The sequence below is a fragment of the Rhinatrema bivittatum genome, chromosome 3, assembly GCF_901001135.1.
Source record: "Rhinatrema bivittatum chromosome 3, aRhiBiv1.1, whole genome shotgun sequence".
NCBI classification, from domain to species: Eukaryota; Metazoa; Chordata; class Amphibia; order Gymnophiona; family Rhinatrematidae; genus Rhinatrema; species Rhinatrema bivittatum.
Genome location: NC_042617.1, coordinates 363,021,235 through 363,033,877, shown reverse-complemented (window position 1 = coordinate 363,033,877; position 12,643 = coordinate 363,021,235). Strand labels below are relative to the sequence as shown.

Genomic DNA, 12,643 nt, shown 5'->3' with positions numbered 1-12,643 from the left:
GGCACTGGAAGCGATTGTCCCGGTCCCTCCAGCAGAGTATCGGACCGGTCGTTACTCCATTTACTTCGTGGTTCCCAAGAAGGAGGGGTCGTTCCGGCCAATTATTGGATTTGAAGAACGTCAATCGAAAGTTGCGGATCCCATGGTTCCAAATGGAGACATTGAGGGCAGTCGTTGCGGCCGTCCACAAGGGAGAATTTTTGGCTTCTTTGGATTTGATGGAAGCTTACCTTCACATAGGTATACAGGAGCACCATCAAAGGTTTCTGCAGTTCATGGTGTTGGGAGAGCATTACCAGTTCCGCGCCCTACCTTTTGGGCTGGCGACGGCCCCACGAGTGTTCAGGTGATGGTGGTCGTGGCAGCGAGCCTCCGGTGGGAAGGGATATTGGTGCATCCCTACCTGGACGACTGGCTCATACGAGCGAAATCGGAGGATCGCTGCAAGGCGGCGATACAGTCTGTCTTGGATCGCCTGCATTCCCTGGGCTGGGTCGTCAATTTTGCCAAAAGTTTTCCTACCACTCGTGCAGATGGAGAAGTTGATGACCCAGGTCCAGCACTTGTTGACCCTTCCTTTGCCAACGTGTGGGATTATTTATAGGTTCTTGGTTCTATGGCATCTACCCTGGAGTTGGTTCCATGGGCTTTTGCTCATATGCGAAGGTTGCAGAGGTCACTCCTTTCTGTTGGGACCCCAATTCTGAGGAGTTTCACCTGCCCTTGCCATTACTGGAACCGGCGAGGACCAGCCTGGATTGGTGGTTGGTACCACATCATTTGCTCTGGGGTGTGGACCTGGAAACTCCCCAATGGATCATAGTCACAACAGATGCCAGCCTGACAGGTTGGGAGCAGTCTGCCAGTTTCGATCAACTCAGGACTGATGGTCCCCGGGACAAGCCCAGTGGTCCATAAATCATCTGGAAACCAGGGTGGTTCAGTTAGCACTGTGCCAATTTCTGCCAATTGTCCGGCACCGAGCGGTCCAGGTCCTCTTCGACAGTGCAACCACCGTGGCCTACATCAACAGTCAGGGAGGTACCCAGAGTCGACCGGTAACCTCCGAAACGGACCAGTTGATGGCCTGGGCAGAACACCATCTGTCCCGCATCGCGGCATCTCATATAACCGGGGTGGACAACGTTCAGGCAAATTTCCTCAGCTGGCAGTGGCTAGACCCCAGGGAATGGGAACTGTCTGAAGAAGCGATGCGGCTCGTAACATGCCGGTGGGGGTCCCTCGGCTGGACTTGATGGCGACTCGCTTAAACGCCAAAGCGGCCAGTTTCTTCAGTCGCAGAAGGGAGCATGGGTCAGAAGGCGCAGATGCTCTGGTTCTACTGTGGCCTCTCGACATTCTCTTATATGTGTTACCTCCATGGCCTTTGGGAAAGATTCTTCGATGCATAGAATCTCACCGAGGACCAGTCATTCTGGTGGCTCCGGATTGGCCAAGATGACCGTGGTTTGCAGATCTGATAAACCCCAAAGTGGAAGGACCCTTACATCTGGGTCATCTACCGAATCTGCTGCGCCAAGGTCCAGTATCTTTCGATCAGGGAAATCGCTTTTGTCTAGTGGCTTGGCTTATGAGAGGAGGCAGTTGAGGAAGAAAGGCTATCCCGAGGCGGTGATTACTACCCTTCTGAGGGCTCGAAAGACATCTGTCTCTTTCCTATGTTAGAGTGTGGAAAGTGTTTGATTCCTGGTGCAGTGGGTTGAAGTGTCCCCAAGGCAGGCCACAATAGTTCATATTCTGGCCTTCCTTCATGATGGTTTGAAGAAAGGTTTAACCTATAGTTCGCCCTGAGTTCAGGTAGCGGCATTAGGCTGCTTACGAGGTAAGATTGCAGGATCTTCCATTGCATGTCATCTGATGTTCATTTTTTGAGAGGAGCTAAACATTTGCATCTGCCGGTGTGGGCCGTTTGCCCTTCATGGAGTCTGAATTTGGTGCTCCGCGGACTTTGTAGCTCTCCATTTGAGCCTATCAAGCGGGCCATGTTGAAGGATTTAACTCTTAAAACAGTTTTTCTCGTGGCTATCTGTTCGGCTAGACGTATTTCCGAACTCCAGGCGTTGTAGGGAACCGTTCTTACAATTTCGGACTCTGCAGTTTCGCTTCGGACAGTGCCTTCCTTTCTACCAAAGGTAGACTAAGTCAAGGTAACTACATTCTTTCTTTGCTGGGTGGTACCATATTGGTTTGGGCTTCCCCCTTCTGGGAAAGGGATGACCCACACCTGGGGATCTGTCTCGCTTCTTGCAAGAGTTCTGACAAATCTTTGAGACCAGTAGTACAACTTCCAAGTCTTCTGAACTCCCGCAGATCAGACTAGGCTCCCAGTCTGGGGGGGGGGGGGGGGGGGGGGGGGGGGGGGGGGGGGAGTGTGTGGTGTGCACTCATACATTGTCCTCCAAACTTCAGTGGGGCAGTGTCTGATGGGAATTTTCCAACAGGGACTTTTGGAATGTGTTAAGGATGAGCTGGCTGCCTGAAACTTGCCACCTACCCTGGAGGGGCTGATCAGGCTAGCTATGCAAATAGACCTGAAGTTCCAGGAATGTGCTAAAGAATGAAGCTTGACCAGTCATCTTATCTATCTTGCTCTAAATTTTCAGAGGCCTGTGACACTTCTCCTCTGCAGTCAGACTTGCCACCAGTAGAACCCATGCTATATTTTAGGATCTTGGATGACTAGAAGCAGAGGCATCGTACACTCAACATGTACTTATACTGCATTGCCCTGGGTCATCTTGCAAGGTGCTGCCCAAACAACCAGGGAAACTCAAGGACCTAGGTCTTGGTAGAAGAGGCCACCTGAGGTCAACCTCTCACCTCTGCACAACTACTGGTTCCAGTACATCTGAGTTGAGGACATTTGTCAATGCTTTTCCCTTCCTGGACACTGGTGCTGGAGGAAGCTTTATCCATGAGGCTCTGGTTCAACACTATAACATACCCACAGTTCTCTTGAATTGCCCCGCTTTTGATATCCTCCGTATACGGAGCTCCTCTGCCAGGACAGATTACTAAGATGACGATAGTGTATCTGACTTTGCAGACTAGGGTTTTACATGTAGCACAAATCAGCCTCTACTTTACCCAAGGCATTATATGCCGCCATTCTGGGTCTGTCATGGTTCCTGCATCATCAGTTGATATGGGGCTGGGCAATGATGCAAATTGCCAGATGAGGTGATAATTGTCATGAACAATGTATTGCCAAGGTCTCTCCTGTGGTACCTGCAGCCCAGACTATCGCCTCAGAACTTTCAGGCCTGCTACCACAGTATAGCAACTTCCTGCTGCCTCATTGCACCTAGGATTGTGCCATAGACCTCATCCCGGGAAGGTTCCACCTAGAGGCAGTTTATCCACTCTCTGTTCCTGAAACAGAGGCGTTGTCTAAATACATCAAGGAGAATCTGGACTGAGGCTTTTTGTCCCTACTCATCACCTGCAGGGGCTGGATTCTTTTTTGTTAGAAAGAAAGATGGGTAATTATGTCCCTGCATTGATTAGTGTGGTCTCATCTCGGTTACTAAGAAAAATTTATATCTACTTCCCTTAATCTCAGAGCTCCTCATCTGCCTCTTGCACAAATATTCATGGTTGGACCTCTGGAGGCATACAATTTGATCTGAATCAGAGAAGGCGATGAGTGGAAGAGACTGCTTTTAAAACCCGAAATGGATATTGTGAGTATTTAGTAATGCCCTTCAGGTTATGTAATGCTCCACAGTTTCCAATTTATAGTAAACAAGATCTTCTAGGAGCTGCTGTACTCCCATATGGAGGTTTACCTAGATGAAATCCTGATATTCTTGAAGTCATTGTATGAGCACTTACCACCATGTGAAACAGATTCTTCAAGGGTTCCGTGATCACCATCTCTATGCTAAGTTAGAGAAGTATATCTTTGAACAAGAACTATTCATCTTTCTGGGGAATTTTGCCTCATGTCAAGGATTTCAGATGGATCCAGAGAAACTAAAAGCTATCTTAGTGGCCCTGGCCTGTAGGCCTCAAAGTGATACAATGATTTCTAGATTTGCGAACTACAATAGGAGATATTTATATCAGAGTATTACACTTTGGCAGCCCCACTCACTGCCATCACAAGAAAAGGGTTCAGACTCTAAGAATTTGACCTCTGATGCAATTCAGGTCATATCTATCATGTATCCCCATGCTAGAGAGTTAGTGTCTGGGGAGTGTCATCTTTGTGCGAATATGACCCCCAAGGCAAAAGTCTTAGCTTGACCTAATGGAAAAGCATTTAGGTAACCATAAAATCAGCCCATCTAATCAGTATCAGAGATGTTAACATTGGACCAAGAAGATGCTTAGGATGCTGATGGTACATCAAGACTGCATCAAATCCTCTGTATTGTGCACTGCAAAGACCAGGGAGACACTGTCATATGCCTTCCCCCCTCCAAAAGAAGGCACAGGATTCAGTCTCCTCGGTTCCAACCAGAATTTTGAAGCTGAGCATCAAACAAATATGAAGAGGTATCTGTCTTCGATCTGTGATGAGAGTGGGGATATTCAGGCCATGGCTCTGAAACTGCCAAAGCATTCTCGTGGAGAAGAGCTCATCTTCTATATATTCACAGGAATCATGACAGTCTTTGTGGTCCAGGTGTCTGACATTGATACACCTCAGCTCTCCCAAGAAGAATGGCTATCCCTTCTGCCTCCCAACTGCCTCCCAGCAGTTTTTGAGGAGAGCTGGACACAATCTACTAGGCCTCAGACAAGGCTATGCAGAGCTTGTGTACCAGCATCAAGAAGATCTGTGTAAGTAAAAGGCCGATGTCCAGCTAGTGCTGGAGCCCTACAGCTATTTGGCAGCTTAGTAGTGATATTAATTACTGAAGAGAAATGGACATTGCCTGCCGCACTGCTAGTAATCGCCAGTTCATGGGGCAGGGAAAGAGAGGAAACTTCTCTGACATGCAGGAGCTCCTTGGGGGCAAGGCCTCAACAGACAAGTGTCCCCCTCTAAGGCATTTTCTGCTGGCCAGGCAAGATCTAATTCCTCACTCCTTTTTATTTTTTATTCATAGTTATTAATCGCCTAAATAAAATTAAGTGATGTACAAATAAAAACATACTCCTGGTATATTAGTTGAGTTTGAACTCTGTTCCTGGGGGAACAGCTATAGGTCTGACTTCTCTGAACAAGAAGACTTGACTGATCTGTGTTTGCAAGGAAGGAGGAACTCTTTTTTTTTTTTTTTTTTTTTTTTTTTTTTGCCAGATTTGTCCAGATTCTTGCATGGCTTGCTTCATTTAAAGCTTCCCATTAAGCCGCCTGTTATACCTTGGGACCTCAGTGTGGTACTTACTAAGCTGCTAAAAGCTCCTTTTGAGCCACTGCACTCCTGTGAGCTGAAGTACCTGACCTAGGAAGTTGTATTGTTGGAGGCAACTTCAGCACACAGTTAACGAATTCCAGGCTGTAGTGACTTATCCATCTTATACCAGGTGTTTTCATCATGGGGTAGTTCTGTGCACACATCCTAAGGTAGTGTGATTTCTATCTTAACCAGTCAGTTGTTCCAATATTCTTTTGCAGGCCACAAGTGCAGCACAGTAACTTCCAAAGAGCCTTTGTCTTCTACCTGGAACAGACTGAAGCCCATAGAAAGTCCACCCAGCTTTTTGTTTTTGATTTTAAGTTTTATATATATATACTGCTTATAGTAGAAAAATGGTTTAGGTATAAATAGACATCAGTAAGCCTGGGATTGCTTTTGCCAAGTGACACACTATCTAATTGGCTAGCAGAGTGCATCTCCTTCTTTTAGGTCCAGGCAGGCCTGAGTCTGAATCATGTCAAAGCTTATGGTGTAAGAGTCATGGCAGTGTCTGCAGCCAACTTAAGATCAGCCTCTGTGAAACTGTGTTCTCTCCACACATTTCCATCACATTACTGTTTGAACAGGAACTCCTGTTGTGACAGTAAATTAGGCCAGTCTGTCCTACAGAATTGGTTGAGATGTAGAATCCAACTCCATGCCTCCTAGAGCCTATTTTTGTTCCAGGCTGCCTCTGTATAATCGGATATACATATAGGAAAATAAAAGGCTAGCTGCCACCAAAATCAGTTCTGTGTTGTGCCTGTTAACATTTGGTTTCCCCCTTTTTTTTTCCCCTTCGTGCAGGGCAGTCTGTAGCTAAGGTTCCCCTCGTGAGGACTGCCATCCTGTTTGTCCTCTGAGAAAGCAGAGCTTACCTGTAACAGGTGTGTTTGGAGAACAGCAGGATGGCAGTTCTTGCAAAACCTACCCACTTCCCTTTAGAGCTGACTCCTCCAAGTTTAAGCTAAAGGATTAGACTGAAGGGGCCCTCTGCGAGGATATATGACAGTATGCCAGCCTGAGCATGCGACACAGATTATGTTCAAAGTTAAGAAAACTTGATATAAAAGTTCTGTGCTGGGCTCCATCCTCCATGTATGAAGATTGATCTACTGCTCTCCTCTGAGAACATTTGTTAAAGGTAAGCAACTGTATTTGGAGGACTGGTATACTAACAATTATTAGCCAGGTAGACTTCTGTTCTGGAAGTTTTTTCAATATGGAATGAATCGCCCTATTAAGATCTGCCACTTTGAGATAGGTCTGACCCAGCATGGCACTTATCTTCGTCTGATTGTACTAGTTGGTTGCTTTCAACACATCAAGTGAAACATTGAGGAGCATAAATATCTGCATGAAGAGCCAACAATACCTTAAATATACTGTCCCTCAAAATGTTATGGGTTTCCAGTATACAAGCAGTTAATGAATAGGTAAAAATCCATACTGCCTCTTTAAAAAAACACGATGGGTGGGGGGGGGGGGGGGAGGGGGTTCAACCTTTTCTGTCTAAACTTGCTCTTTATTTTAAATGTGCATGGAGAATTGTTTTGAACAAATTGTCTAGGCCAGTATTTCTCAAAATAATCTTGAATAATATAACACAAGAATTGCCATGTTGATTTAGACCCATCATCCTGGCTCAGGCATTCGCCAATTCAGGTTGCAGATCTCATAAAGTAGATCTAAGTCCTATTATTCACATCCAGGGATAATAGCTTTCTTTAGTCTATCTGGCTAACAATGTGTTATGGACACTTTCTCCAGCAATTTGTCAAAACCTTTTAAACCCTGCTATGATAGTCATCTTGATCACATTCTTTGCCAACAGATCCACAGCTTGGTATGAACATAAATTGCAATACTGGATTAGACAGAGTCCATCAAGCCCAGCATGCTGTTTCCAACTGTGGCCAATCCAGGTTACAAGGACTTGGCAAACATTAAATAGATCCCATGCCAGTAATAGCAGTGGCTATTCTCTAAGTCAGCTTGATTAATAGCAGTTTATGGACTTCTCCAGGAACTTATCCAATCCTTTTTTAAACCAGGTTACACTAACTGCCTTAACCATATCATCTGGCAATGAATTCCAGGGCTTAATTGTGCATTGAGTGAAAGACTTTTCTGATTTTGTTTTAAATATGTTCCTTACTAACTTTATGGAGTACCCTAGTCCTTCTGTTATCTGAAAGAGTAAATAACCGATTCATATTTACCCATTCTAGTCCTCTCATGGCTTTATAGACCTCTATCATATCCCCCCTCAGCCGTCTCTTCTCCAAGCTGAACAGACCTAACCTGTTTAGCTTTTCCTCATAGGGAAGCCATTCCATCCCCTTTATCATTTTGATCACTGTTCTCTGAACCTTCTCCAGTGTAACTATATCTTTTTTGAGATGCAGCAACCAGAATTGTACACAATACTCTATTCTAGATATGGGCTCACCTTAGAATGTTACAGAAGCATTATGACATTCTCTCCATTTTATTCAATATTCCCTGCCTAATGCTTTTTTTGACCACCGCAGCACACTGAGCAGACTTTCAATGTATTATACACTATGATGCCTAGCTCCTATTCCTGGATAGTAATGCCTAATGTGTGGAACCTAACATTGTATAACTACAGCAGAAGTTATTTTTCCCTATATGCATCACCTTGCACTTATCCACATTAAACTTCATCTGCCGTTTGGGTACCCAATCTTCCATTCTTGCAAGGTGGTCCTGCAATTTATCGCAATCCGCTTGTGATTTAACTACTCCAAATAATTTTGTCATCTTCAAATTTGATCACCTCAGCTGTCATATTCCTTTCTAGATCATTTATAAATATATTGAGAAGCACCAGTCCAAGTACAGATTCCTGAGGCTCTCCACTGTTTACCTTTTTCTGCTGAAAAAATTGACCATTTAATACTACTGTTTTCTGTCTTTTAACTAGTTTGCAATCCACAAAAGGATAGTGTACTGAGTGAAAGTACTTTCTACATTTTGTTTTGAATCTGGTGGTTAATTTCATGGAGCGTCACCTTGTTTTAGCAGTATTTGACGGAGTAAATAACTGTCCTTTATTCCACCCCACTCATGATTTTATAAACTTTCGTATTTCCTCTCGGCTGTCTTTTTTGCAAATTTTCCCAACAGATTTCAGCTTACCTTGAAGGATTCAATCAAGGCAGTTTCTGCTGAAAATTTTCAAAGGATATAATGCAAGTTGTCATTCCAAAGAGGGTCTGTGTGATTGTCCCATCTTGGATCTAAAAAGAATGAACAGCATACAAAATTTAGAATAGAATTGCTTCAGTTCTTAGGGCTAGCTAACATTGTGTGTGTCTTACATGTTCGCATTACAATAACTAGTTGCTGGTAAAAGTTCCCAAGGTCAACGATACAGATATCGATATTAAACCATGTCATTTGAATTGTCCTCAATTTGCAGATTATATACTAAGAGTTTTTTTGTTAAATGGGTAAAAGGAGAGTTATTTTCCATACTTATGTAACATTCTCATCTGAGCACAATCTTGAAAGCTATTCTAGACTGGAACATGGTAACTTGAAAAACTACAGCTGAATAACTGGGAGAATTTTCTAGAACCATCCCAAGATCGAACCTCACTTAGGAGCCAAACTTTAAATTCTGATATCAATAGTTACCAGAAATCAAGGTCTAGAATATTTTTCCAGGCATACAAACTTGAGAGTAAGTTATCTGTGGAAGAGGAGCCACCAGAGGGTATGCTAAAAATATAATGGGAGAGATAAAGGGACCAAGATGGAATGGAATCGTGAAATCCAAGTGAGGATGGTGACAGGAATGAGTAAAGGCTTTGGCCTTGGCTTTTCAGAGATTGCTGGAGACTTCGGCAAAGGCTGTTTCCATGGAATATAGATAAAAACCCAATGGGGGTAGACAGAAGATGACTTATGATGGAAGAAGTCAAGGTAGTAGAGGTGACTGACTTATTTGAGTAGTTTGGTACAAAAGCAAGGAGGGAAATGAGATGACAGACGTATGTTGTAAAGGCGATATATAAATAAAATAAAAGGGCAAGAAGGGTCATGTGAAGGTTTTTTGAGTGATATTTTCACAGTATGTTTGAAGGTTTTTTGAGTGATATTTTCACAGTATGTTTGAAGGTGGGAAGTATCCTAATAAGGTACATAAGGCTACCATATGACTAAATGGTACTAATTCACCTTTAGGGTACAGCATGTTCTTGCAGTGAAAATCAATGTATGCTTGTACCAGTCTATTAACTGCTTTCATTTATGCATGTTTTAGGGACTTGATATCACCAAATGAAGAGAAGAATCAAATTATAAACTCTGGATATGAACTTGGACTGATAACTTTTTCTGTCCTTTTTTATAGGAAGCAGTATCAAGCAATACTGAAAATATTTATATTGGCCATGAGGCTCAACATATAAAAAGTGTTCTCAACATTAAGAATCCAGTTACTCATGGGATTGTAACAGACTGGGATGATCTAGAGAAGGTAATGTATTTTTAACAAAAGTTAACTCAAAATAGCAAAAAAAAATGTAAATCATTTAGTAGTTTTCATTTTGTTCAAAAAGCCTTTATTTGCTTTTGTTTGCTGTGAGGAGAAATGGGTGAAAGTTCTCTTACTAGCTATTATAGATCTCAGTAAATGAATTGATAGTCTACTTAGCATTGTAAATTTGTATGAAAGGCCCTTAGTTCTGTGACTCTGCTTGCTTACTTAGCTTATGTTTACATTGAGGTAAATCAGTTTTTTATATTTATGTGAGAAAACCCCACTGAAAATTGTTTTGCACAGATCAGTTCATCTGTCAAATCTTCCTGATGATCGTTGGGAATGCTAAGCTAATTAGGCAGATCCATCAGGCACATTTGGTAGAAGTGCAAAAATTGTTCTTGAAAGAGCTAGACTGGAAACATTGCAGCTGATGCTTGAATGGAGGTAGATGAAAGGAAAACAGGATTTTGAGTTGAGCATTGTAATAAACTCATCGCTGACCATAATGTGTTTATACCTTAACGAAAGGAACTTTTGTAATGACTTTCAACCACAATATCTTCAAATGCACCCAGCCAAACCAGATTTATTTTAGTATATCATTGTAGCAAAACTTGTACTCTTTGGCATATTTACTCATCATCTCTCCTACTGGAGAAAATATAGAAGTAAAGCATTTTAGCATTAATGCTCCAGTGAAATAGGAATTAAAAACATTACAGGATTAAGAATTCTCTCCCTCCCCCCCCCCCCCCCCCCCCAAAAATGTTTTTCTCTTTTATAACACTTCAAAGTGGATTGCATTCAGGTACTTTAGGTATTTCTTTGTCCCCAGAGGATTTACAACTGTAGTGCTGCATTGAATAAGCATTTTTCCCACAGGCATAGGATGGGAGAAAAACCTTAGGAGATCAGGCCCTAACTTTGTGCCTAAGGCAAAGGAGGGTGAAGTGACTTGCCCACAGTCACAAGGAGCAGCAGTAGGATTTGAACCCTGGCTTCCCTGCTTCACAGTTTGCTACTCTAACTGCTAGGCTGCTTCTCTACTTCACTTAGCTTATCTTGTGGAAAGATAATGTACTATGTAGATCGGAGGTTCCCAGACTTCTCAGAGGAAGGGTCATGAGACATTTCAGATCACTGAGGGGTGAGAAGATCCCTCCTTGGACTTTTGCTGGGGTGAGAAAGGGTACATGTCATGTTTGGCCCTTTTCATTGATTTGATATGCTAAAAGAAGGGGAAAAGCAGGGGGCGGAGTTTTCAAGTGTCTGTACTCCTGCAGTTCTTGGACATTGGCAACTATGCCACACCCCCAGGAGCCCTGCTCTTGAGGTGCATGTGATGAGTACTTGTGCCTATGTATGTATAGCAGACTCTCTCCCTTCACTTTTACTGGGGCCGATGCAATAATCTTCGCGGAAAGCAGGTGCTGACTTTTCAGCGCCCGCTTTCTTAACGCATGCAAGGCGCCCGCAAGGGGGGGGTGCCATGCAATATGTAAATTAGGGAGTTGCGCTAGGAAGGAGGCACTAGGGTCTCTTGCGTGACCTTAGCGCCTTCTTGCTAACGCGACCCGCTGCGGCTGCCGGTTATGAAGACCGATGCCGGTAAACTCGGCCTCTGTTTTCATAACCTGCCTGTCTGCCAGTAATGAAAACGGCCACCGAGCTTATCGGCGGCCATTTTCATTACTGGCAGACAGCCAGTTATGAAAACAGACGCAGAGTTTATCGGCGTCTTTCTTCATAACTCGGCGGTCTGCAGAGTTATTTTATTTTTTACTTTAAAAAAGAAGTACAGAAAAGCAGTTTTTTCTGCCTTTCTGTACTTCTTTTCAATGCACTCAGCTATATGCCTGCTCCAGGTAGGCGTTAATATCGGAGCGATAAATGTTCGTCTGAGACACACATTTATCTTTTTGCATTCGGAGTGAATGAGTAATAGGCTCATTCACATGCATTTGCATGTGATGAGCGCTATCTCATTCACTCCACGTTGGACGCATGTTAAATAGGCGCTAATTCCCCTTTCCCTGTACGTACCAGGATCAGTCCAGGACACCTGGGTTGTGACTCCGCACCAGTAGATGGAGACAGACTAAAACTTGTGGGCGGAGCCATATATGCTCCTGTGCCAGTCACAGCCCCTCAGTCTTACTCTGTCTCCAGTAGATGGTGCAGGTCCAGTCACAGCCCTGCCTGACCTGATTCTGGTGGTTAGTCAGGTTTGGTTTTTTGGGTTAGTTTTGTTAGGCCTAATGGTTTGTATACTAAATTGGGTTTTGTTTTTAATTCTTAGTTGGGTGCCCTGCCTCCCAGGGGGGTTGAGAGGTCCTGAGGGGACTACCCTCCCCCGGTTGAGGCCGCTGCCAGGGTCGAGGACCCGGCTGAGCTAGTGGCAGCGTCAGGGGTGACACCGGGGAGCCCGGTTCACTCACCCCTGCAGGAAAAGGGCTCCAGAACCAAGGACAGCTGCAAGCTGTGTAAAAAAAAAAAAAAAAGGGTTTTTGTTTTTGTTGTGCCGGCTCTCCGTTTCCTCGCGTCTCCACTCCGTTTCGGGGGGGGGGGGGGGGGCGCCGGTAGCAGGAGGGAGGTCGCCGACTTTGAAATTTTTTTGTTTTGCTGCGTTTCCCGCCCGTTTTTCGCCGCGATCGCCGGCCTGCCGTGAGGGTCGGCCTGCGGCTCGGCTCGCGCATGCTTATCGCGGCAAGGTCTCTGCAGCTCCTGTCTCACGGGCGGAGGAGGAGTGCCCGGA

At 44.3% G+C, this 12,643-nt stretch overlaps 1 protein-coding gene across 15 annotated transcripts in view; it reads left to right on the top strand.

Moving 5' to 3' along the window:
- LOC115087836 overlaps positions 1 to 12,643 on the top strand; it is a 251,264-nt gene that overhangs the window by 142,942 nt on the left and 95,679 nt on the right. For all 15 annotated transcript variants that reach the window (XR_003855628.1, XR_003855627.1, XR_003855626.1 and 12 more), the window contains one exon: positions 9,757 to 9,882. Coding sequence is in view for 12 of the 15 variants with exons in the window: in XM_029595454.1 (XP_029451314.1) it covers positions 9,757 to 9,882 (126 nt within the window). In the remaining 3 variants the exon portion in view is untranslated. The remainder of the gene's footprint in view (positions 1 to 9,756; positions 9,883 to 12,643) is intronic.